At 35.8% G+C, this 26,880-nt stretch overlaps 1 protein-coding gene and 1 long non-coding RNA gene across 6 annotated transcripts in view; both read right to left on the bottom strand.

Annotated features, from left to right (window-relative positions):
* Window positions 1-1,511, bottom strand: part of LOC143248494 (uncharacterized) — a 52,942-nt gene extending 51,431 nt beyond the window's left edge. For all 3 annotated transcript variants that reach the window (XR_013027010.1, XR_013027011.1, XR_013027009.1), the window contains exon 1: window positions 1,271-1,511. This is a non-coding gene — a long non-coding RNA (uncharacterized LOC143248494). The remainder of the gene's footprint in view (window positions 1-1,270) is intronic.
* A 21,089-nt stretch (window positions 1,512-22,600) lies between these two features.
* LOC143248492 (glycine receptor subunit alpha-1-like) overlaps window positions 22,601-26,880 on the bottom strand; it is a 48,788-nt gene continuing 44,508 nt past the window's right edge. For all 3 annotated transcript variants that reach the window (XM_076496909.1, XM_076496910.1, XM_076496911.1), the window contains exon 9: window positions 22,601-23,257. In XM_076496909.1, coding sequence (XP_076353024.1) covers window positions 23,078-23,257 — 180 coding nt within the window. In that variant the 3' untranslated portion in view covers window positions 22,601-23,077. The remainder of the gene's footprint in view (window positions 23,258-26,880) is intronic.

Raw genomic sequence — 26,880 nt, 5'->3', positions numbered from 1 at the left:
TTTAACGACCTCTCCAGTAGATTTGAACATCGAGACATTGATTAGGCCTAACTAATGGTAAGTAGTAAAGAAATGACACGATCAGCATATCTGTATAACGAATCAGAAGTTACTGCAGGAGAAAGTGCCATTCTTAGAACACACTACAATAATTAGAACAATGCTACGAAAGTTATTATGCAACTCGAAGTAACTTCCAAAGAAAGGATTTCTGTTTCTCTTGGGTCTGTTGCCTAAGGTTTCGTTATTACTGCTAGACATGTAAACAGATCTCAACATAGACGAATATTTATCACTTAGAAAACCTTTAAAAACTTCCTTCTATATACTTGATGGTTTATCCTGATAGCTCATAAACTTCATAAAATAGGGTTGGATAGCCCACTACGAGCTATGAAGAATTAGGTTTACTTTTACTGAATCTATGATCAAGTTTACAATATTATAAAAATATTCGTTCACAAAGTGTTGTTATACTTCTGTAACATTTTGATGGAGTTATGTTGACTGTTGTTAATTAGTAATGTGGGCTATCTGTTTGTATCGAAACCCGATATGAAGAATTGGAAACCTTCCTCTGAGTTGACAGGTCAAATTCAAACAATCTTATAACGTTTCAAGAACCGTAACTAAATTAAACCCACAAATAAAACCTGTGATAAGTATACCAACATAATAAAGCAACTTTCTAAGCATGCTGCAAACGCACTATAATAATACTAAACGGGTAAGAAACGTAATAAAAAATAAAAACATCTTGGACGAACAGTGTAATATTACCAGATGCTTGAGTAAAATGAACAATAACATTAGTCAAACATCTGATAAAAATATAAAATGAGAAACATGTAAAAGTAAATACAGTAAAATAATTCAACAGCAATAAATGTTTCCGTTTTTAATACTGTAAAGAGCTACGCAAGGGCTATAAGCACTAACCGTCTCTAACTTCGAAATAATACACTAGCTTGTCAACAACACCTAGCGCTAACTTTAGCGTCCAGTATGGAATGTAACACGTTAACACAGATCAGTAACGTCAAGTATGGAATGTAAAGCTTTTGGAATGATATTTAGTGATACGGTTGAAAACATTTACATTGTGCATTAAAATTTATTAAGAAAAATGACAACAGTCTATGTTTTGTCCATGAAAAATAAACTATTAAAATCAAATTAAACAGTAAGCCTGAGAAGGTGCGTATTAAGATGTTAAGAATGTTATTATTAACAGAACAAGTACAGAAAATATAAGCCATGTTAGACTTACCAACGGATCTTCACTACACATTCTGCTTCACCTTCACTGCCGAAATGAACAAAACAAATATACGTCAGCCATGTTAGGTTTACCATGTGGCAGGTTTAGTACTAAAAATTATTAGTTATTGTCCTGTCGCGTATTTGTTTCCTTATTCTGTTTTCTTTTAATTCTTTATGTTTATCCTTTCCATTTTAAAATTAAATAAACTCTGTTTACATAAGTAAAATTTACGGTGGTAATATGTGCAAACTCCAAGCACTTTAATGATTGCATTTTGTTAACTTTATTAGAATTATAAATACCCTCTATCGGTAGGATTATGTATGCAGTACGGTGAATTAAAAACAAAATAAACCCAAAAACTCTTAGTAACGCCCCGAGAAATATCAGAATACTTTCTATTTGAGTTTAAATAAGTTGAACTATTCTCAGAGGATGTGTAATGTATCTACGCGTAGAAATTAACTTTCAAATTGTCTCGAGTCAAGAAATACTTTGTACAAGTTGAAACCCAATATATAACGATGTTTTATGCTAGCGGTTTCTCCAAATGAAAGAGGTGATTTCATCATATCAATTCCCACCCGCACGAAATAGAGCAAAACCAAAACGATAAAATTTATATCTAATCAGGCTGTCTTTACCTACAAGCAAGGGCCTGGCATGGCCTGGCGCGTTAAGGAGTGCGACTTGTAATCCGAGGATGGCGGGTTCGCGCCCGCGTCGCGCTGAACATGCTCGCCCTCCCAGCCGTGGGGGTGTGTAATGTGACGCTCAATCCCACTATTCGTTGGTAAAGAGTAGCCCAAGAGTTGGCGGTGGGTGGTGATGACTAGCTGCCTTCCCTCTAGTCTTACACTGCTAAATTAGGGACGGCTAGCACAGATAGCCCTCGAGTAGCTTTGTGCGAAATTCCAAAAACAACAACAACAACCTACAAGCAAAGGCCGTGTTAAAACCTACACAAGTCTGGCGAGTACTTGGATCTTAGTCCTAAAGACGTTGATTGGATAATTATCCAACGCAGTAGACTGTAAATGCAAAACAATCTTCCTTGGTTTCCAGGCAAGAGATCTGAAATCAGCCTAAAGGTGGGAGAAATAAAATGCCTTTTTCTCCCGACGAAATCAACAGAATGAAAAACAACAAACTATTATTTGATTTGCACGTGCTCTGTGATAGGGAAACACTACTAATAAACAAATTGGTAATATTAGTTCATTAAAACGTCGAATCAATGTACGAATTTTTATATTTGGAGGGAAATATTAACATAATAAACCAAAATAAACAGTGCCATCATGACAACTCATGATTTTAGAAAAACACGTAGATTCTAAGAAATCGATTTAACCCAAAGGTATAATATCTTATAACCCGAACTGTATGTTACAGTGCAGTATGAAGGCTGGCGAGTTTTCTAATTTACACTGTGGTTTGAGTGTTGTCAGACACAGGGATAGAAATGTCTCTGGAGTCGTAATATAAAAGAAAAATCGAGTTCAAGGGAAAGGAGATGGAAGATGCTGTCTTCTTCAGTGTGTATGTGCGCAGCAATATCGATGTAATGATGTTTTGATGAAACAATCTATGCAGAAGAAACAAGTTCGCTGTTGACTGGTGAATATTGTAGTGTAGAACTTTTCACAAGCATTTTTAGGGTAGTTTTGAAAACGAAGTACTTTGAAGGGTTGATTTTTGGGAAGAGCGAACCACAGAAACGTAACAATAATTAATATTGTTATTGGTGAAAACTGATGTTGGTGAAAAAACCTTTCTTTTCGTTGGGTTCGTCAGAAGAAAATGGAAAAACCTGAAAGCTAATAGCGAATAAGTTGTTAGATGAAAATATTCAGAGACAGAAGTCTGAGACGCTTGTGGCTTTGAGGGGAATTTAGAGGATGGTGCTGAAGAGAGACAGATAAGGTGACGAAACAGAAAATAAAATGTCAAGGTTGAGGTGAAGTACAAGAAAATTAGCGAGTGGTAACAAGTTTGCGAGGTCAATGAAAGGCAAGTTGGGATTAGCGAGTGGTAATAAGTTTGCAAGGTCAATGAAAGGCAGGTTGGGATTAGCGAGTGGTAATAAGGTTGTGAGGTCAATAAAAGGCAGGTTGGGATTAGCGAGTGGTAATAAGGTTGTGAGGTCAATGAAAGGCAAGTTGGGATTAGCGAGTGGTAATAAGTTTGCGAGGTCAATGAAAGGCAGGTTGGGATTAGCGAGTGGTAATAAGGTTGTGAGGTCAACGAAGATATTTTATGATTAATAATCTACATGATTCTAAGACTTATAAACTACGTACATAATTCTAAGGTTAACATATATACTTCTACACCTACTGATATACATAAAATGTTAAGGTTAATAATCTACATAGAAATATTATAAGAACAAATGTTTAACAATTGTGATACGCGATCATTAGCTGCTTTCCACGTGCTGTTGCTAAAACCGAAGATACGATGTTCGACAATAAAGAGAAACTTCGTTTATAGTTTGTTCCATATCGCTAATACATATTATGTGACAAAAACTACAGGAAGAAATATTCCGTTTACGAAGCAAACGTAACAAATAAACGACTATTTTACGAGTTGACTTCCTAAATTAAGTGCGTCTATCATGATATCAAAACACGGCTTTCTCTTCATTGCAGGTGGGTTTGACTATTTGATGTTTGAAAATTATCTCGCTTCATGCTATCTTAAGGTACCTGTTTATGACTTTATGCAGTTATATCTAGTGAGAGACTTCATTTAGTATCACCTTGTCAATGAGATAAACGAAGACAATTAAATCGACTGAAAAAGTTGTTAGAGGTCTATTGAAACAAACACGTTCTGGTACAACATTTCTTGCTTTAGGTTTGAGTACTTTATTAGCTAAAAACACCTCTTTAGACGACACTACAAAATGCTTCCCATTGGCAGCGTGGTGTGGCCCAACGTAATTATGTAATCTTACGTGACGCTGATATCCTCTGGCTGACTGAAAGCCAACATACGCACGTCGATTGTAGCTTAATTAAAGCCTACTATTAAATAATTAACTTTAAAAAGACATTTTGAAAAGAAGGCTAGAATGACATAACCACTTTGATTCTAAGTAAAATGTCTAACTACCAAAGTTAACAGTAACAAACAGCTACAAAAAACTTATTACTCGCAAATTGAAAATTACAACAAACAAATATGTAAACTAATGGTACACGTCTCAAATTATATAAATCCTAATAAACTTCGTTTTGTTCAGAATATTCAATATTTGTAACATCCTTCTTTCAACGGGTTACTTACGTTTCAAAACAGGTGTAATTAAAATATAATTTGGTTTGGTTTGAATTTCGCGCAAAGCTATACAAGGGCTATCTGCGCTACCCTTAACTTAGCGTAAGACTAAAGGGAAAGCAGCTGGTGATCACTACCCACCACCAACTCTTGGGACTATTCTTTTGCCAACGAATAGTAGGATTGACAGTCACATTATGACACCAACACACGGTTCTATGTGACAGACTAAAGACAGTTTATGAAATACGGTTCTATGTGACAAACTAAAGACAGTTTATGAAATACGGTTCTATGTGACAGACTAAAGACAGTTTATGAAATACGGTTCTATGTGACAGACTAAAGACAGTTTATGACATACGGTTCTATGTGATAGACTAAAGACAGTTTATGAAATACGGTTCTATGCGATAGACTAAAGACAGTTTATGACATACGGTTCTATGTGACAGACTAAAGACAGTTTATGACATACGGTTCTATGTGACAGACTAAAGACAGTTTATGACATACGGTTCTATGTGACAGACTAAAGACAGTTTATGACATACGGTTCTATGTGACAGACTAAAGACAGTTTATGACATACGGTTCTATGTGATAGACTAAAGACAGTTTATGAAATTCGGTTCTATGTGACAGACTAAAGACAGTTTATGATATACGGTTCTATGCGATAGACTAAAGACAGTTTATGACATACGGTTCTATGTGACAGACTAAAGACAGTTTATGACATACGGTTCTATGTGACAGACTAAAGACAGTTTATGACATACGGTTCTATGCGATAGACTAAAGACAGTTTATGACATACGGTTTTATGCGATAGACTAAAGACAGTTTATGACATACGGTTTTATGCGATAGACTAAAGACAGTTTATGACATACGGTTCTATGTGACAGACTAAAGACAGTTTATGACATACGGTTCTATGTGACAGACTAAAGACAGTTTATGACATACGGTTCTATGCGATAGACTAAAGACAGTTTATGACATACGGTTCTATGTGACAGACTAAAGACAGTTTATGACATACGGTTCTATGTGACAGACTAAAGACAGTTTATGACATACGGTTCTATGTGATAGACTAAAGACAGTTTATGAAATTCGGTTCTATGTGACAGACTAAAGACAGTTTATGACATACGGTTCTATGCGACAGACTAAAGACAGTTTATGACATACGGTTCTATGCGATAGACTAAAGACAGTTTATGACATACGGTTCTATGTGACAGACTAAAGACAGTTTATGACATACGGTTCTATGTGACAGACTAAAGACAGTTTATGACATACGGTTCTATGCGATAGACTAAAGACAGTTTATGACATACGGTTCTATGTGACAGACTAAAGACAGTTTATGAAATACGGTTCTATGTGACAGACTAAAGACAGTTTATGAAATACGGTTCTATGTGACAGACTAAAGACAGTTTATGAAATACGGTTCTATGTGACAGACTAAAGACAGTTTATGAAATACGGTTCTATGTGACAGACTAAAGACAGTTTATGAAATACGGTTCTATGTGACAGACTAAAGACAGTTTATGACATACGGTTCTATGTGATAGACTAAAGACAGTTTATGAAATACGGTTCTATGCGATAGACTAAAGACAGTTTATGACATACGGTTCTATGTGACAGACTAAAGACAGTTTATGACATACGGTTCTATGTGACAGACTAAAGACAGTTTATGACATACGGTTCTATGTGACAGACTAAAGACAGTTTATGACATACGGTTCTATGTGACAGACTAAAGACAGTTTATGACATACGGTTCTATGTGACAGACTAAAGACAGTTTATGAAATACGGTTCTATGTGACAGACTAAAGACAGTTTATGACATACGGTTCTATGCGATAGACTAAAGACAGTTTATGACATACGGTTCTATGCGATAGACTAAAGACAGTTTATGACATACGGTTCTATGTGACAGACTAAAGACAGTTTATGACATACGGTTCTATGTGACAGACTAAAGACAGTTTATGACATACGGTTCTATGCGATAGACTAAAGACAGTTTATGACATACGGTTCTATGTGATAGACTAAAGACAGTTTATGAAATTCGGTTCTATGTGACAGACTAAAGACAGTTTATGATATACGGTTCTATGCGATAGACTAAAGACAGTTTATGACATACGGTTCTATGTGACAGACTAAAGACAGTTTATGACATACGGTTCTATGCGATAGACTAAAGACAGTTTATGACATACGGTTCTATGCGATAGACTAAAGACAGTTTATGACATACGGTTCTATGTGATAGACTAAAGACAGTTTATGACATACGGTTCTATGTGACAGACTAAAGACAGTTTATGACATACGGTTCTATGTGACAGACTAAAGACAGTTTATGACATACGGTTCTATGCGATAGACTAAAGACAGTTTATGACATACGGTTCTATGTGACAGACTAAAGACAGTTTATGACATACGGTTCTATGTGACAGACTAAAGACAGTTTATGAAATACGGTTCTATGTGACAGACTAAAGACAGTTTATGACATACGGTTCTATGCGATAGACTAAAGACAGTTTATGACATACGGTTCTATGTGACAGACTAAAGACAGTTTATGATATACGGTTCTATGCGATAGACTAAAGACAGTTTATGACATACGGTTCTATGTGACAGACTAAAGACAGTTTATGACATACGGTTCTATGTGACAGACTAAAGACAGTTTATGACATACGGTTCTATGTGATAGACTAAAGACAGTTTATGAAATTCGGTTCTATGCGATAGACTAAAGACAGTTTATGACATACGGTTCTATGCGATAGACTAAAGACAGTTTATGACATACGGTTCTATGTGACAGACTAAAGACAGTTTATGACATACGGTTCTATGTGACAGACTAAAGACAGTTTATGACATACGGTTCTTTGCGATAGACTAAAGACAGTTTATGACATACGGTTCTATGTGACAGACTAAAGACAGTTTATGAAATACGGTTCTATGTGACAGACTAAAGACAGTTTATGAAATACGGTTCTATGTGACAGGCTAAAGACAGTTTATGACATACGGTTCTATGCGATAGACTAAAGACAGTTTATGACATACGGTTCTATGTGACAGACTAAAGACAGTTTATGACATACGGTTCTATGTGACAGACTAAAGACAGTTTATGAAATACGATTCTATGTGACAGACTAAAGACAGTTTATGACATACGGTTCTATGTGACAGACTAAAGACAGTTTATGAAATACGGTTCTATGTGACAGACTAAAGACAGTTTATGACATACGGTTCTATGCGATAGACTAAAGACAGTTTATGACATACGGTTCTATGTGATAGACTAAAGACAGTTTATGAAATACAGTTCTATGCGATAGACTAAAGACAGTTTATGACATACGGTTCTATGTGACAGACTAAAGACAGTTTATGAAATACGGTTCTATGTGACAGACTAAAGACAGTTTATGACATACGGTTCTATGTGACAGACTAAAGACAGTTTATGAAATACGGTTCTATATGACAGACTAAAGACAGTTTATGACATACGGTTCTATGCGATAGACTAAAGACAGTTTATGACATACGGTTCTATGTGATAGACTAAAGACAGTTTATGAAATACAGTTCTGCGTGAGAGAAGAAAAAAATTCTGAATTTAGGAAATTATTTTATATACAATCATCTGGTTAAGGAAAGAAACCAGATGTCGCCACAGTCGGCTTTTGTGTGTGCATAGTAAACTAAAATGGATTCAAACACCCATTGAATATTTTTTGTTCCAATATTAAGCTGGTAACATTCTTGGTAAAATTGCATTTCTCAAAACAACTGTATCTCTGACTAATATAAACGCTTAAGTTTTATTTTGTTCACTACAGTTTTAGAAAAACATTAAGTTAGAAATAACATTGTAGTGACTCCTTATACGAGACTGAAAAATCAAGTGTTGCCATAGTTGTTCTGGTTCTTGTGTTTCTGAACATTTAAAATAAGCACTTGCATGTCTGTTTTAGAGTAAGAAAAGTGGTAAATTATTGTTATTTTCGGTTCCATATATTGTGCTATAACAACAGAGATTGCCCATGTATGCAAGTTCTGTTTTTGTTTTACAAGGCTTTCACGTTTATTCAATTTTTACGTTCTATAAATACAATACTCAGAAGATCCTTGGGGACTCCTTCCACTCCTGACTATAACCATCTCCGGACACATGGTGCTATCCAGATTATGCTTCAATAGATCTTGAGTTATGGTGTCGTTCTGGGAATATCGTCCATTCTCTTACCAAACGACACTCGCAATGTTTTAAAGAAAACCACTGAAGCATGAACACAACAAAGTGCTCAGCTCTCTCTTCACGGGGCTGTAATTACCGCTTAATACAAACTGTTTCAAAAGTAAAGGGGAAGCAGATACGAAAGCCGACTTTGGTTTCATATTTATATTTTGAGCCAGTTCTAAACACAGTTTAGGTTCTCACAAGGACACGAGGTCATTGCAGACTGATTTTGAGCCAGTTCTAAACACAGTTTAGGTTCTCACAAGGACACGAGGTCATTGCCGACTGATTTTGAGCCAGTTCTAAACACAGTTTAGGTTCTCACAAGGACACGAGGTCATTGCAGACTGATTTTGAGCCAGTTCTAAACACAGTTTATGTTCTCATAAGGACACGAGGTCATTGCCGACTAATTTTGAGCCAGTTCTAAACACAGTTTAGGTTCTCACAAGGACACGAGGTCATTGCCGACTGATTTTGAGCCAGTTCTAAACACAGTTTAGGTTCTCACAAGGACACGAGGTCATTGCCGACTGATTTTGAGCCAGTTCTAAACACAGTTTAGGTTCTCACAAGGACACGAGGTTATTTATGACTGATTTTGAGCCAGTTCTACTGGTTTTAGAATTTTCTCTCCAAATTATACGAGAGGATTATTTTAAACTAATATACAAGAAATGATATACAGCTATCCAACAGAAACAACAACAAACGATTTGCCTAAATTTGGCTGATCGAATGGCCCTCGAGTCGTAAGATGCAAAATTATATGGGTTTACATATTTAAAATACGGGGTTCAATTCCCGCTGTGGACAAAGGACAGGTTGTCTGTTGTGTATCTTCGTACACAAAATTAACAAACTATCCGACTAGTGTGATTTTACTGCTACACTTCTTACACACCCACAGCACATAAGTGCGGAGAGCATTTCTACTGAAACGAGCCTCTAATATCGAATCTTTGATCTTAAAACCCCTGGAAGGCTAACACTATCAGTATATGCATTAATGAACATTGTGCAAAAAGATAAAATCTCTGCTGATGGGAAGCAAACTCCGTCGATTAACGACAATAACAAAAAAAATTAAATTATTTTGTTTTAACCCACAGCTTGGTGGAAAGATAAGACCCACAGTAATTAATAAATGTCTGTATTCTACTGCATATTTATATATACGAGATGCTACTAAAAACTCGCGCTATACCGAGAAAAAAAACACGAAAAAAACATTGCAGACAAACTTGACTAAATAAAAATTAGAAAAGTGGATATATTTTAACAAAGGATTTTTAAACATTGTAAATAAAACACGATTTAATCAGTTTTGTAATAAACCGAGCATATACTGTCATTGTACACATAATAGGATGATGTTTATTGATTTTCGTTAATAATTACTGAATTACTCAAGGGCTATCTGCGCTAAATGTTCTTAATTCTGAAATGAAAGAATGAACTTAGTTACTCAGCACCATGCAACATGACACAGTTAGTCAACACCATCTAATACATCCATTAATCACCAACCACTGCCAACTCTTAAGCCACTCTTTACTAACGAATAGGGGGATTGATCGTAACTTTATAGCTCTCTCACGGCTGGTTTGATGACAGGACGTAAAACAGAATATTTAATACACTAGGTTAAAACAAAACGATACATGCATATCCATTTGATACGTTTCAAATCAAAACTTTATCTTTTACTCAATAATTAACAAATAGGTGTAGGTCCATATGAATTCTACAGGCCTTTTGAACACGTTATTTCAAATTACTTGTATTTTCGTGTTTTTCTATTATTCTATTGTTGTCATTGCTTCTAAGTGACATAAAAAAGTAAAAAGTGGGTTAAGACACCTCGAATCGTAATCCGAGGGTCGCGGGTTATAATTCCCGTCACCAAACGTTCTCGCCCTTTCAGCCGTTGGTGCATGGTAATATTAGGATCAATTCTAGTATTCATTGATAAAATAGTAGCCTAAGAGTGGTGGGTGGTGATGATTAGCTGCCTTCCCTCTAGTCTTACACTGTTAAATTATGGACCGCTGACGCAGATAGCCCTCGTGTGGCTTTGCGAAAAATTCCCAAACAAACTATTATTGCCATCGGCTCCAAGTGACGCGATACAGTAAACAGCTCTTCTGTTATTGCCATCGGCTCCAAGTGACGCGACACAGTAAACAGCTCTTCTGTTATTGCCATCGGCTCCAAAAGACGCGACACAGTAAACAGCTCTTCTGTTATTGCCATCGGCTCCAAGTGACGCGACACAGTAAACAACTCTTCTGTTATTGCCATTAGCTTCAAGTGACGCGACACAGTAAACAGCTCTTCTGTTATTGCCATTAGCTCTAAGTGACGCGATACAGTAAACAGCTACTCTGTTATTGTCATCGGCTCCAAGTGAAGCGATACAGTAAACAGCTATTCTGTTACTGCCATTAGCTCTAAGTGACGCGACACAGTAAACAGCTATTCTGTTATTGTCACCGTTCCAAGTGATGCGATACAGTAAACAGCTCTTCTGTTATTGCCATCGGTTCTAAGTGACGCGACACGGTAAACAGCTATTCTGTTATTGCTATTGGCTCTAAGTGACGCGACACAGTAAACAGCTATTCTGTTATTGCTATTGGCTCTAAGTGACGCGACACAGTAAACAGCTATTCTGTTATTGCCATTGGCTCTAAGTGACGCGACACAGTAAACAGCTCTTCTGTTATTGCCATTGGCTCCAAGTGACGCGATACAGTAAACAGCTCTTCTGTTATTGCCATCGGCTCTAAGTGACGCGACACAGTAAACAGCTATTCTGTTATTGCCATTAGCTCCAAGTGACGCGACACAGTAAACAGCTCTTCTGTTATTGCCATTAACTCTAAGTGACGCGATACAGTAAACAGCTATTCTGTTATTACCATCGGCTCCAAGTGACGCGACACAGTAAACAGCTCTTCTGTTATTGCCATCGGCTCCAAGTGACGCGACACAGTAAACAGTTCTTCTGTTATTGGCATTGGCTCCAAGTGACGCGACACAGTAAACAGCTCTTCTGTTATTGCCATCGGTTCTAAGTGACGCGACACAATAAACAGCTATTCTGTTATTGCTATTGGCTCTAAGTGTCGCGTCACTTGTATACTAAAAGTGAACGTGTTGTCTGCTTCTTTTTATCAATACTTTTTATTAAACTTTCATTTTAGGTATAAAAAATAACACCATATCCAATATTACCTTATTCCTGTAAACTAGTTTCTTATAAATATTATTTTCATCAGGAAGCCAAGTTCAGTTCTATTTTCATTTCTTCACTTATTTATGGTCACTTAGTTCTTTTTTAAAATACAAATTTCTTAAACTTGTAAACGAATTTTATAATTTTGTTAAATTCCTGGTTAATACTTGTTACCACAATTCAACATTGTTGAACCAGTTGGTTTTGGTTTGTTGGGTTTTTTGTTGTTGTTTTTTTTATATTTCATTAAATATCGAGATCCACAATTGTTCATCTAGAACACAGAATTAACTCATCCTGTATACTTGTGATCCTGGTGGTTGACAAATTAATTACGATATCATATTACCTTTAACCAATTCTCGCGTTTTTAATCTTATCACCTCTTTACATAGACACGTGTTAGTGTCTTCTCTCTTTGTCACAGAAATTAATACCATATTATCTCTGTCCTATTTAAACGTTTTCGGTAAGCAAGGGAAGACAATTTTTAAATACGTCTCTCATTTGATATAGTAATTAAACTAGCAGTGTGGGTTATGTTCCTTGAAAAACTGCCTCGGTCAATAACAACCAAGAAATTTTGAAAATGGAACAGAAAAATCATTACAGCGAAGTGAGAAAAATTAATTGGATCTTTGGTAGTTATGTGGTTCACACGTTTGTCACTACAGTATTCAAACTGTATTGTATTATAATTAAAACGAAACATTGTGATCCGCTGGGCCCTGAAGAAACAACACTCGTAGTTACAAGTAATAAGTGGATACCGAACATAGCAAGTGATTTAATGAAGATAAAACTTTAATATCAGGCAATGCTAGAAGTATGCAATATACATGACGTTTCGTTCAAACGAAGACAAGCGCAAGGTATGTTTACAATGTTCAATAGAGACATACAAGTCCAACAAAATATTTGTTAATCAGACTGTTATGCGTAATTTGGTATAATATTCGTCCCATTAAGTAAAGGAATTGAATATTCTAGGATATTTACATTAAAAAACAGTAACATGGATTTGAAAAATTAAAGATCCTAACGACAGCGTCTTAACGAAACAGTAACGTGGATTTGACAGATTAAAGATCCTAACGACTGCGTCTTAAGGAAACAGTAACATGGATTTGACAAATTAAAGATCCTAACGACTGCGTCTTAACGAGACAGTAACATGGATTTGACAGATTAAAGATCCTAACGACTGCGTCTTAACGAGACAGTAACATGGATTTGACAAATTAAAGATTCTAACGACTGCGTCTTAACGATACAGTAACATGGATTTGACAAATTAAAGATCTTAACGACTGCGTCTTAAGGAAAGAGTAACATAGATTTGACAGATTAAAGATCCTAACGACTGCGTCTTAACGAGACAGTAACATGGATTTGACAGATTAAAGATCCTAACGACTGCGTCTTAACGAAACAGTAACGTGGATTTGACAGATTAAAGATCCTAACGACTGCATCTTAAGGAAACAGTAACATGGATTTGACAAATTAAAGATCCTAACGACTGCGTCTTAACGAGACAGTAACATGGAGTTGACAGATTAAAGATTCTAACGACTTCGTCTTAACGAGACAGTAACATGGATTTGACAAATTAAAGATTCTAAGAACTTCGTCTTAACGAGACAGTAACATGAATTTGACAAATTAAAGATCCTAACGACTGCGTCTTAACGAGACAGTAACATGGATTTGACAAATTAAAGATTCTAAGAACTTCGTCTTAACGAACTATAAATAAACTTTTACTGAAGCACGGTGGGTGATACACTTCAGTCACAAATGTAACTATTCTTTGGAACATCAGTAACTCTTCGTATTTCCTACAATTAGAAATTATTATTCGAGTAACTACATATTTTCTTTTTACCTAAAACGTGACTTAATATGTGAAATAAATGTATGTGTGTGTGTTTGTTGTTGTTGTTTTTTTAATTAGCGTACAACTCCAGGAGATCCATCTACGCTAGTTCCAAAGTTTAGCAGTGAAGGACTAGAGGGAAGGGAGCTAACCTTTACCATCCTCCCACCAACTCCATCAACGAATAGTGGGATTGGCCATCATATATAACGCTTTCACGGCTGAAAGGTTGAGCATGTTTGGCAAGAGTTGGCGGTGGGTGGTGATGACTAGCTGCCTTCCCTCTAGTCTTACAGTGCTAAATTAGGGACGGCTAAGGTTTCTCCTCCTGGTTGGGGATTGTGCGGTAGGCTAACAATCTGCTCACTTAAAAAACCAGACTGTTAATGAATCCGCAAGTGAATGCGGCCCTATGTTCCTTCATGGAATCGAGAGGCAAAATAAATAAATAATAAAAATAGAAAGAACTAGAAAATAGGAAGTTGGTGTTTCTAAGATTGTTGGAAGACATATGCTGAATTATGAGAAATCTCATGAGTTAATATGGCAGTTGTCTAAAGAGCAAATCTCTAAGGCAAACGAACAGAGGAGATAACCTAACTGTGTTAAAAGGTTTATCTTGTTTCAGAAGTAGCTGTAACAGGCAAAGAACATACCAGTCGGCTGAGAAACTCCTTTCATACCATCTCCTGCAGGCTGGTTCTTTGGAGATCTGGTATAGAAAGGAGGTGGACCAGTTTAGATGTATTGTGTTGGCTAGGATGCCCCCCACCCAATCATGGGAAGGAGGGTGGACCACATTAGATGGAACGTTTTAGCTTGGATGTTTCCCACCCTACCATGTGACAAAGGTGGACCTATTTAGATGTATTGTGTTCGCTAGAATGCTCCCCACCCTATCATAGGAAAGTAGGTAAACTCGTTTAGATGTATTGCGTTGGGAAGGATGCTCCCCACCCTTTCCTGAGAAAGAAGATGGACCCAATTAGATGTATTGTATTGGCAAGAATGCTCCCCACCCTATCGTGGGAAGAGTGGTGGACTAATGTATTGTGTTTACTAAGATGCTCCCCACCCTATCGTGGAAAAGAAGATGGACTAATTTATATGTATTGTGTTTGGTAAGATGCTACCCACCCTATCATGGGAAAGAAAGTGACTACTTTATATGTATTGTGTTTACAAAGATATCCCTCCCCCAACATGGGAAAGAAGGTGGACCATCCAGGATATCTACAGTTAAAAATGTCATTTTACACCTAACGTAGTGACCCGTACTTTCAAGATGGAAGTAGAGTATACCTAGTTTATGCGTTATCTCACTAGTGTGTTCCTCCAAGAAGAGAAGTCACATTCCAATGACATCCTGTGGACACTTTCCGAGGACTGCTCATCTAGGTTCCTCCACGAAGTCAATGTGAGATTCTCAATGACATTCTGTTATTATGTCTTTTTAGGTAAGATATCGTATCAAAGTTAATGTTTTCTTACACTGAAAATATATTTCCGATAGATACTTCACTCTCCTCACACTTCTGGTACTTCTTTTCTGTCAACTTTGAAGACTGTGTTCTACAGTAAATAGGAAGCCAGCTTCCAGCTTTGATAGTAGAGTATGTTTCAGTGAAGCGTTGTGCTTGTTTATTTACATGCTACAACGAAGATGAACCATTGTTGAAACGTGTGGTAGATGAGTTTCAAGGCTAGTGGAACCAAAAATATTTTCGCATATTGAAGACTGTACTGAACAATAATAGCTGTTATGTGAGAACAAAAAGATATTCTATCGAAAATAGTATGAAACTAGATATTTTAGACTATGTACAATAATCTGGTATAATTTTCTATGTGTGTATAATTTTAAATATTTTTCAAAACGATGTCTAACAAAACATTTTGCGAATCTTATTACATTGTCCTTCCAAAATAAAGTTTGTGTCAGCCAATCAAACATTTCCAATATTCTGAATTCATTCAATTAATGTGGCAGATAAACAGAAATATCTTTTCTCCCTTGTCTCTTCTTATAGGTTCCATTAACACCTGAACCAGTAATTTCAAGTTATCTCAGAGAATTATGCTGCAGTATATTTGGTAGAATTCTGTAAATCAAAACAAACCATTAACTATGAATATAACTATGTAAACAAAACTCAACATTTAACATGACAAATAATAATGTAATAATATCTAAAATCAATATTTAAATAAAATCAGGACAAAAACATTAATAAATAATTTGTTGAAAAACATATTGTGAAATAAAGATTTTTTTCAAGTATAACATCAAATAAAATTAAATGATATTATGTGTGTGTTATTTCTGTAGTAAAGCCATATCTGGCTATCTGTTGGGTTCACTGAAAATAATTTAAACCCTGATTTTTATATTGAAGTTTCAGATACAAAACCGGAAGTAGTCAATTAGAAATATGTATAGAAATCTGGTGTTAAGGAATAGACACGTGAAATTGATGTGATAAAGTTGGAAGAGAATTCACAGCTTAAGTAAATCATAGAACGTATAATAACAGTGGTAGGTTACGGATTTAGAAGGCTAAAATCAGGGTTGGATTCCCTTCGGTGTACACAACAGATAGCCAATAAGTGGCCCTATAAAAGTAAAATAGAGCACGACTCCTCGGTGGGTAATGTGGGAGCCAAGGTGTTAAATGCATCTTCGGTGGGTAATGTTAGAGCCATCGTGTTAAATGGCTGTGTTAAATACAAATTCCTTACAAGGAAAAACTATTCATTTTCTTTAATGTCTGCTTTTACCTTATTTAGTTTCTGGGTCTGATTCACATGACCGGAAGCTTTACAAATCAAAGACCGGTTGTCTTCGATAATTCACTGTGCAACACTCAAAAAAGTACAAGAGATCTGTGGCCATTTTTTATATGCAAAATGACATGGGAAATCCATTTCTGGCCTTCTTTTTGTTGAATTAGGCATGGTTTTTGCAGAATTGTTACTGTATACCCTTTTTGTCATTATTATTAAATAAAATTCTCTACCGCATTATAAAATGGTTTTCAACCCAGAGCTAGAGACCAATCTTAGTAACACCTACAATGTGATATGATAAATAGCACAGTACAGTTTAAAATCATATTTTCTGGTTTATTATTGTGTGCTTATATTTAATTGAGTTTATCACTTGATACTTTATACTTCAAAGCTTGTGTTTAATGTTATTTTTTTTCTTTCAGATCTTATTTGTTTTCAACAATGAGTGCAAGACAGTGCAAAAATGATCCAAACAGATTCTGTTACATATGTGGGGAATTAACTTTTGCTAAAGAAAAGCGCAGTATTACACGCCATATCAAGAAAATGTACAAGGCGTACTTCGTTTGTGACTTAGGAGACCAGGACAAGTCATGGGCTCCTCATGTGTGTTGCCTTACATGTATGAAGACATTGAGTGCCTGGTATGCAGGAAAAAATGTTCACATGAAGTTTGGTGTGCCAATGATTTGGCGTGAGCAGAAAGATCACTCTAATGATCTTTACAGGCTGTACTACAGCAAAGAAAAAGAAACACATTGTTTACCCAAATTTGCAATCAGCAATGCGCCCAGTAGAGCACTCAGAAAATTTACCTGTGCCCAAACCTTCAGATCAAGAAATTCAGAGTTCAAGCAGTGCAGATGAACATTCCAGTGGTGAATATGTGGAGCCCAATCATCCAGAAAGCGAGAATAAACCAATACCATTTTCTCAAGAGGCTCTAAATGACTTGTGCAGGGATCTCTATTTAACCAAAGTCAAAAGTGAGTTTCTGGCATCAAGGCTTCAAGAACGTAATCTTCTTGAGAAAGGAGTGAAGATAACACTATAGAGGAAACGTACAAGAGGATCTGCTTGCATTATTCACCATGAAGGATGACGTATGCTTTTGTAATGACATCACTGAACTTTTTGAGCAACTGGAAATACCATATGATAACACCAACTGGCGACTTTGCATAGATGTATCCAAGGACAGCATCAAAGCTGTTCTGCCACACAATGGTAACACTCTGCCTTCTGTTCCCATAGCTTATAGCACAACCATGAAAGAATCATATGAAAATCTGAAAGCAATTCTAACAAGCATACAGTATGGTGACCATAACTGGCATATTTGTGCAGATTTCAAGGTTGTGGCCATGCTTACTGGCCTTTAGCTTGGCTATACTAAATTTTGCTGCTTCCTGTGCTTATGGAACTCCAGAGCAAGAACTGAACATTATGTACGCAAGGATTGGCCGATCCGAGATTAAATTGAGCAAGGAAAACACAACATCATGCACAAACCACTTGTGAAAAGTGATAGAATTCTTTTACCACCTTTGCATATTAAACTTGGTTTGTTTAAGCAATTTGTGAAAGCCTTGGATAAGGAATCCTCCACATTTGCATATCTTACAGAGAAGTTCCCTTCCCTGAGTCAAGCTAAAATTAAAGAAGGTATCTTCATAGGTTCCCAAATTCGAAAAATTGTACTTGATGAAACCTTCATCACACATCTCAAGAGAAAAGAGAAGCTTGCCTTTGAGTCATTCAAGAAAGTTTGTGATAACTTCCTGGGGAACCATCGTTCAGAAGACTATGTGCAAGTTGTGAATGATCTGCTGAGTCATTATCATGATATTGGATGTAACATGTCTCTAAAAGTTCATGTGCTCCACTCTCATTTGGATTTTTTTGCGGAAAATCTTGGTGATGTGAGTGATGAACATGGTGAGAGATTCCATCAGGATATTTCAGTGATGGAGCGACGATTTAAAGGAAAATGGAACCCTGGCATGTTGGCAGACTACTGCTGGGGTATACAAAAAGATCACACTCCACACAAGAGACTTAGAAGAACAAAAGTTGTTTAAACTAACAGGTGTGTGTTTTTAATTCATAACCAATAAATGTTTTGTTATACCAACTAAATTTTTGTTTTGTTTTTTGTAACTTTCAGTATTTGCAATGTTGTGTTCAATACGCGATATTTTGCAGTATATTATAAAACATATGGTTCATGGTACAGTAAAACGGTGCCTAATCTGGAGGAATAAAGGTCAGATTCAGAATCAGGACAATTTTTTGACCCAGAAACAAGTCTTACTTAACTTGTACTTTTTTTTAACCTGAAATTTGTTGCACAGTGTAATTAACCAAGTGGTTACGTCACGAAACTACAGTTCCTGTACTACTCTTTAATATTAGTACTTCGTCGATAGAGGAAAGTGGTGTCTACCTCATTATTCATACAATCTTAAAATTGATGTCACTAACTAGGAGGTGAGTTGGTGTTCAAACGTGAATTCAGAATTCTAAAGGATAGAATGAATCTAATCCAAACATCTTAGGTGTGAAATAAAGGTGTGGCCAATAAAGGGTGGAGCGCGTATCTTAAAGGAATGAAACCATAATTAGCGGGTAAACTGATAACTACATTCATTACATAGCTACTCTTTGTATGTTCGAAACCATAATTAGCGGGTAAACTGATAACTATATTCATTACATAGCTAGACTTTGTATGTTCGAAACCATAATTAGCGGGTAAACTGATAACTACATTCATTACATAGCTATACTTTGGATGTTCGAAACCATAATTAGCGGGCAAACTGATAACTATATTCATTACATAGCTATACTTTGTATGTTCGAAACCATAATTAGCGGGTAAACTGATAACTATATTCATTACATAGCTAGACTTTGTATGTTCGAAACCATAATTAGCGGGTAAACTGATAACTACATTCATTACATAGCTAGACTTTGTATGTTCGAAACCACAATTAGCGGATAAACTGATAACTACATTCATTACATAGCTAGACTTTGTATGTTCGAAACCATAATTAGCGGGTAAACTGATAACTACATTCATTACATAGCTAGACTTTGGATGTTCGAAACCATAATTAGCGGGTAAACTGATAACTATATTCATTACATAGCTAGACTTTGTATGTTCGAAACCATAATTAGCGGGTAAACTGATAACTATATTCATTACATAGCTAGACTTTGTATGTTCGAAACCATAATTAGCGGGTAAACTGATAACTATATTCATTACATAGCTAGACTTTGTATGTTCGTTTACGCACCATAAAAAACGTGGCCTGGCTAACTAATGAATGGATGTTGACCATATGTACCATATTGACCGCAAGTTTCGAGTTCATTTCGTTAAGTCGCACACTTAAGCTTTTTAGCCACACATTTTTCTCAACCAAAGAGGTTTTTGATCAGATATCGTGACTTTTACCAATACACACCAATAAACCACAGCAAGTAAAAAAGTGACATTCCATAGCTTACATGATCGTGACTCTTTATTCGGGATAGACCTGTTCTTTACAGAAACAAACAGATTCTTTAAAATATATGGTGGTAGTTTTTTTTTCTCTAAAACAGTTTATATATTTATTTATAATAACGCCATGGAATTTAGATTAACGGTTTATCCTCACCTTCTGTATACAGTCAGTATAGCCGTATCAAGCATCATCATTTAAGCTAATTGCTTAAGTTAATATCATATGACGCTACTGTGGGTTAGCTGGGGTTAGATTTACCGCGACGAACAGAGTACACGGTCTACTGTGTATCTTTCCACTAAGAATCGCCTACGATACTTTGATTCTCTGTTAGATAACTTCATATTCGTGTACAAGAACACGCAAATTTATATTCAGTGTCCTTTTCTACCATGCGTTAAACAGGTGTGGCGGACCTGAAACTAAAAGATAATTCAAAGTTATCGCAAGAATGAATAAGGACGAAGAATTGCTATATAAGAAAATAGTATGATCAGTATAGTTCAATTCATGTGAAATTAACAAGATATTGTAAATTGTTATTTACTTTTTAAGTGAGTGTACATTATACTTGTATTTTATATAGTTCAAGCAGTCTTTGAATATTATTTGTTTTATATTTTGGTTTAAAGAAACTGTATATTACATACACTTTGACTTTGGTCAACGTATACAAACTCCGTAGCTTATTGTTTGTTTTTTGAATTTCGCGCAAATCTACACGAGGGCTATCTGCGCTAGGTGTTTGTTTGTTTGCTTTTTGAATTTCGCGCAAAGCTACACGAGGGCTATCTGCGCTAGCTATTTGTTTATTTGTTTTTGAATTTCGCCCAAAGCCACACGAGGGCTATTTGCACTAGTCGTCCCTAATTTAGCAGCGTAAGACTAGATGGAAGGCAACTAGTCATCACTACCCACCACCAACTCTTGGGTTATTCTTTTACCAACGAATATTGGGATTGATCGTCACAGTATATCGCCCACACTGCTGAAAGGGCGAGCATTTTTTATGTGAAGAGGATTCGAACGCACGACCCTCAGATTACGAGTCGAGCGCCCTAACTATCACGTCATATGGGGCCATGTATAGTTTATTGAATACTTCCATTGTATATGGTCTAATCAACTCTTGTATCTGTGTTAATATATACTCAATATCAACACTTGTGTTATACACGGTTAAATAAATATTTTATATAGTTAAACCAACTATTATGTTTTACACTCTTTTCAGCTTATTCGCTCTTGCCTTATATGCTGTACTCATATTTACTCATCGTCTATATGAAAATAAGGATCATATGATTTTTAGTTTCCTATAAACCAACAATTTAGAAAGTAATCTAAACGTAAGGGTTTAAATTGTGGTAGAGCTTCTTTAGGTTCAACGTATTTAGAGTGATAATTACTAAATATGTAAGTAAGTTGGTTGATGTTTCTTATAAGTATATATAATTAGTTCCTTATTTTTTAGGTTTAGGGTAATGGCTAAAAATATCTAACAATGTGAATGAGTTTGTAGATTTATAATAAATATTTGTAATCAATTCTTCGTAATTGTTTTTTTTTTATCCAAGGCGTCCAGTAAAACAAATTTTTATCATTCATATCAGTTATGAATTGTATACTTACTTTCATGTTAATTAATTTATCTATTTCAAAATTATAATTCCATATATAAAAAGCGATCGTTCCAATATATCTTCCATGATTTTTTCAAACAATCTGATATAAAGTGGTTTATATTAAAACTTTATCTTATTACCAATCTCGGGACTAACTGACCTCAATAATTAATTATAAGTACTTACCATCATTATAAATAGTAACAATTATTGAATGTAGGTGAAGATATAGCTTTCAAACCGTAATCATGACTGATAGTAAGATATAGTGATACAACATCCGCAGCCATTAAACTGATAATACTATATTTGTTTCGGTAATTTTTCAACTACATTTATTTTGTCCCTGGTATAACTTCTGATATGAATAGCTTTAAAATTATGTGCAAACTATCAGTTAGTGGTTTTATAATCTTCTATGTTCCACCCACTATTTGTTGCCTTAAATTTCTAAAGGATCTTTGATCCATATGTATTCTACCGATATCCTTTTCAAAATAGCTTTCAGGTGTACCTGAGGGTTAAATGTTCAGATTAAAGACTGAAAGATTTATAATTATCTACTGGTGTTATAAGAAGAGCCGTTGCGTAAAGAGCACGGGAAGCGCTTCTAACCAATCAAACACCAGAAAAAAATTAAACTCGAACCTTGAATATGTATATATTAAATGTGCTATAGATGTTTACTCTCTTATATATATATACATGATGTTCCCAAAGCAAACAAATGACGATGAAGCTTCCTTGGCAGAAAAACTCATGTTTCAAAAAGATCATAAATCAATTTGTGATGTCCAACAATACTGCTAACTTGGATCAGGCATGGACAATATTTGACAAACACACAGCATAATTTCACACCTGAGAATTTATTTTATTCTTACATATTTTTTATAAATGTTTTTCGCAGAACACTAGGAAGATTTACTGGTATCTGTAAAACTCCTGATGGATCATTATAGCTCTGGTGGCAAAACGTGGTGTAACTTACTGAAATACGAAATTAGCGTGTGTGTTGTTGTTTTTAACTTTGTTACCCTATATAACTACATGTGAGTTACGGCTAAGCCCTTGTAGGTAAAACTTTCGTTAAATCAAGCCGATGGGTGACATTTAGCCAAACGTATTTTATCAAATTACCAGAGGTAATGTGCCAAATAACCAAATATGTAAATCAGAAAAGCTGAAGGAAAGAGAAAACATGACACCCGATCTATTCTATTCGCTACAACTATTCTATCATCTATATTTGGTGTATTTTTAATTTCAGTCTGCTTGGTTGTTTCAAATGTCAACTGGTTTCCAGCAGAGGGACTCTGTAATAATAAAAAATACGTTTATTGTTTTAAATCAACATTCTTTAATGTGCGTATTCAACACTCATTTTAACTAATTCTTCAATAATCTGATGAATACGTAGGAATGAAGTAATAAATAACACACACACATAGAATAGATATGTATTTAAAATCATTTTTAGTTCAGGACAGTTTGTAGCCTCTAAACATTTGACTCTTCATGACTCAACGTTATCGCCAGGAAGAAAGTTCCAAGACATAACAAGTGTCACGTTCATTATTCCTTTTTAACATGTTAAGACACAAGGAAAAATGGTGTACAAAATGTTTAATCAAACCCATCATTGATGCAACAAAGAAGGTGGTGTTAAATAAATAACAACGTAAAGTTTACTTGCCCTCTGTATCAAACATACTTTTTTTAAAACATAAACAACATTTCTGTGGATGACATGATATCCTGTCTACACTTTGGTTTACGTATTACATATATATTGAAAATAACTATCCTTAACGAAAAAGAACTGGAATCTGGAATTTTAATTTTCAATCTTGTTGCTACACTAAAATACGAAATTCCCTTTTAATCTTAGTAAATTATGAATTATTACACATAGTCAAGAAATGGAAATCTCTAAAGTAGTTTTTTTTAATATTTATAAAAAATTGAAGGCAGTTTATTGATATTTTATCTTTTATTCTGAACTCTAAAGTATTATTTCAAAATGATTTAAAACCACAAACATATGGCAGTTTAAGACTGAAAAATGACGCTCGGGTCCCTGATTTGAATCCCCGTCACACCATACATGTTTGTTCTTTCAAACGTAGGGGCGTTAATATGTACAGTCAATCCCACTATTCTTTGGTAAAAGAGTAGCTCAAGAGTTGGCAGTTGGTGGTGATGACTAGCTGCCGTCCCTCTAGTATTATACTACTAAATTAGAAACGGCTAGGGCAGATAGTCCTTGTGTAGCTTTGCGCGAAAATTAAAATATAAAAAAAGACTTGATGCGTTCGTATAAAATTGTCCCACAGGAATACAGAAACCGCAAGAGTGTAGTTCGAGTTAGCTCCATTAATTTCTCAAATGGAAATTACACGGACGCCCTTCTTCCAAAGAGCCCGGCATGGCCAAGCGTTTTAAGGCGTGCGACTCGTAATCTGAGGGTCCCGGGTTCGCATCCCCGTCACGCCGAACATGCTTGCCCTTTCAGCAGTGGGGGCGTTATAATGTGACAGTCAATCCCACTATTCGTTGGTAAAAGAGTAGCCCAATAGGTGGCGGTGGGTGGTGGTGACTAGCTGCCTTCCCTTTAGTGTTACACTGCTAAATTAGGGACGGCTAGCACAGATAGCTCTCGAGTAGCTTTGAGCAAAATTCCAAAACAAACAAACAAACCTTCTTCCATATTTCAAAATATAGTAAATAATAAATGAAACAGTTTTTAGTAAGCAACATTGGTTGCTTTTAGCACGTCTAACTGATATTTGATTACAATTCACGTTCATTGCAACAGGTTCACAGTTACATTGACGATGTCGTCCGTTATCTTGGTGTACGTGTGTGTTTTCTTATACCAAAGCCACATCGCGCTATCTGCTGAGTCCACCGTTGTAAATCCGTAGACCTACCGCTGTACCAGCGGGGGACCGCTAACCTGGCATTTTGCTCTGTTGCGATTGAAATAGACGTGTGATACACGATATCCTTAACATACCCCTATACTTCATTCCTGTACTTGTGTCTGTAATTAAACTGCACCACACTTACTGACTTGGTCAACCAAACGTCGGTTTTACAGAGCAATAGTACTCATTTGAGTATAAAAGAAAGTGTGACAATAAATATTTTTGGGTTGGGTTACAACAAGGTTGTATTGTAAAATAGGCTAGATAATTTTGGAACTCCCTCTACTGTACACAAGATATATTAATAATGTGGGTACTATTGTGTAATGTTGAGTTCTTAATTTATTACAGGATTTTTCCAAAGATCACAACACTTTTAAAAAACAATTCTTGTAATTCAAGCAATCTTCTGATGGATTCATCATATAAAGTTATCTTGTTCTCCATAATACTTCATTGTGTAGTTTCTATAACATTTTGTTGGTCTGGACTTCCTAAATCGTCCTAATCTTGTTGAAAAGCTTTAGCTGTATCATTTATTGGTTGTTTTTCTTAGACAAGACCCACATAGTGTGTTTATCCCGGGGATTTGAACTCCAATTTTTTAATTGTAAGTGTATAGCTAACCGATGTCCTCTCGGCAGACTAGGTGAATAAAATTGAAACCATAACCAAAGAATAACTTATAATATGATCAGCTATATTTCAGTTTTACGAGTACATTATGCTTTTCAATTTTCATATTTTAAATAAGTATAAAAGTCAATATGAATTTAAATGAAATCCTTAGAAAGTTACCCACACAGCTACTCTCTTTGACATTCTACATCACGTAACTTTATATCAATGATGCATTCTGACGTCTATAATAAATAAATACGTCATATATAATAAATGTTACATATGTAAATCATCAAGTTACATGACAACATCATTCGATATATGGTTGCGGTGAAACAATATGCATCATAATAATATTTAGAAACTCTTTAGCGTTTCGCAAGTAATATGATGCTACCGAAAACCATTTCGCTGTTTGAAAGAGTATGTAACAATTCTTTCCGACTCTAAACATTCACACAGTCATTATCATAGACATATGTGCTCAAATGAACGGTTTATATTTTCCAAGATAGGTATATTCCTTGTAATTAGTGTCATTGTAAAACAACAGAAAACGTATCAACTTGGGACCCCAGAAAGAGACTTGCAACAAGTCGTACCTCTATGATGTTAAGCAAAGTGTGGCATCTTTTAACAAATAAACATCTACGAACAAAAAGGTCAGTAGCAAAAGCTGTCCACATGCCGTTAGCAATAGTATGTAATATAATCAAGAAGGATCTGCGTGTAGTAAAGCGACACAAGCTGGAAAATGAAATGGGTATTTATATTATTTATTACGAAAAGATAATGTTCAAATCACAGGACGTAGCACCTGTAGATTTCTTTATGATTGGATTCTCGAACTGTAAAGCCGCTAACTTCATAAACTATATGGATTGCGGAAACAGGCAGGATAAAGTAGTGTTCTCTAAACATTATAGTCTTACAATGGAGCCTTTTGCAATTGCAACGACGCTGCAGGGCTATTGTCAAGAGGAATGTCATCAGATAGAGCACGACTGCACTATGACGACATCGTGACGTTGCAGGACTATTGTCAAGATGAATGTCCTCAGATAGAGCACGACTGCACTATGACGACATGGTGACGCTGCAGGGCTATTGTCAAGATGGACGTCATCAGATAGAGCACGACTGCACTGTGACGACATCGTGACGTTGCAGGGCTATTGTCAAAATAAATGTCATCAGGTAGAGCGCGACTGCACTATGACGACATCGTGACGCTGCAGGGCTATTGTCAAGCTGAATGTCATCAGATAGAGCACGACTGCACTATGACGACATCGTGACGCTGCAGGGCTATTGTCAAGCTGAATGTCATCAGATAGAGCACGACTTCACTATGACGACATCGTGACGCTGCAGGGCTATTGTCAAGA

The sequence above is a fragment of the Tachypleus tridentatus genome, chromosome 4 (assembly GCF_004210375.1).
Source record: "Tachypleus tridentatus isolate NWPU-2018 chromosome 4, ASM421037v1, whole genome shotgun sequence".
Taxonomy (NCBI): Eukaryota; Metazoa; Arthropoda; class Merostomata; order Xiphosura; family Limulidae; genus Tachypleus; species Tachypleus tridentatus.
The sequence above is the reverse complement of the archived record's forward strand: the minus strand, read 5'-3'. Positions and strand labels throughout refer to the sequence as shown.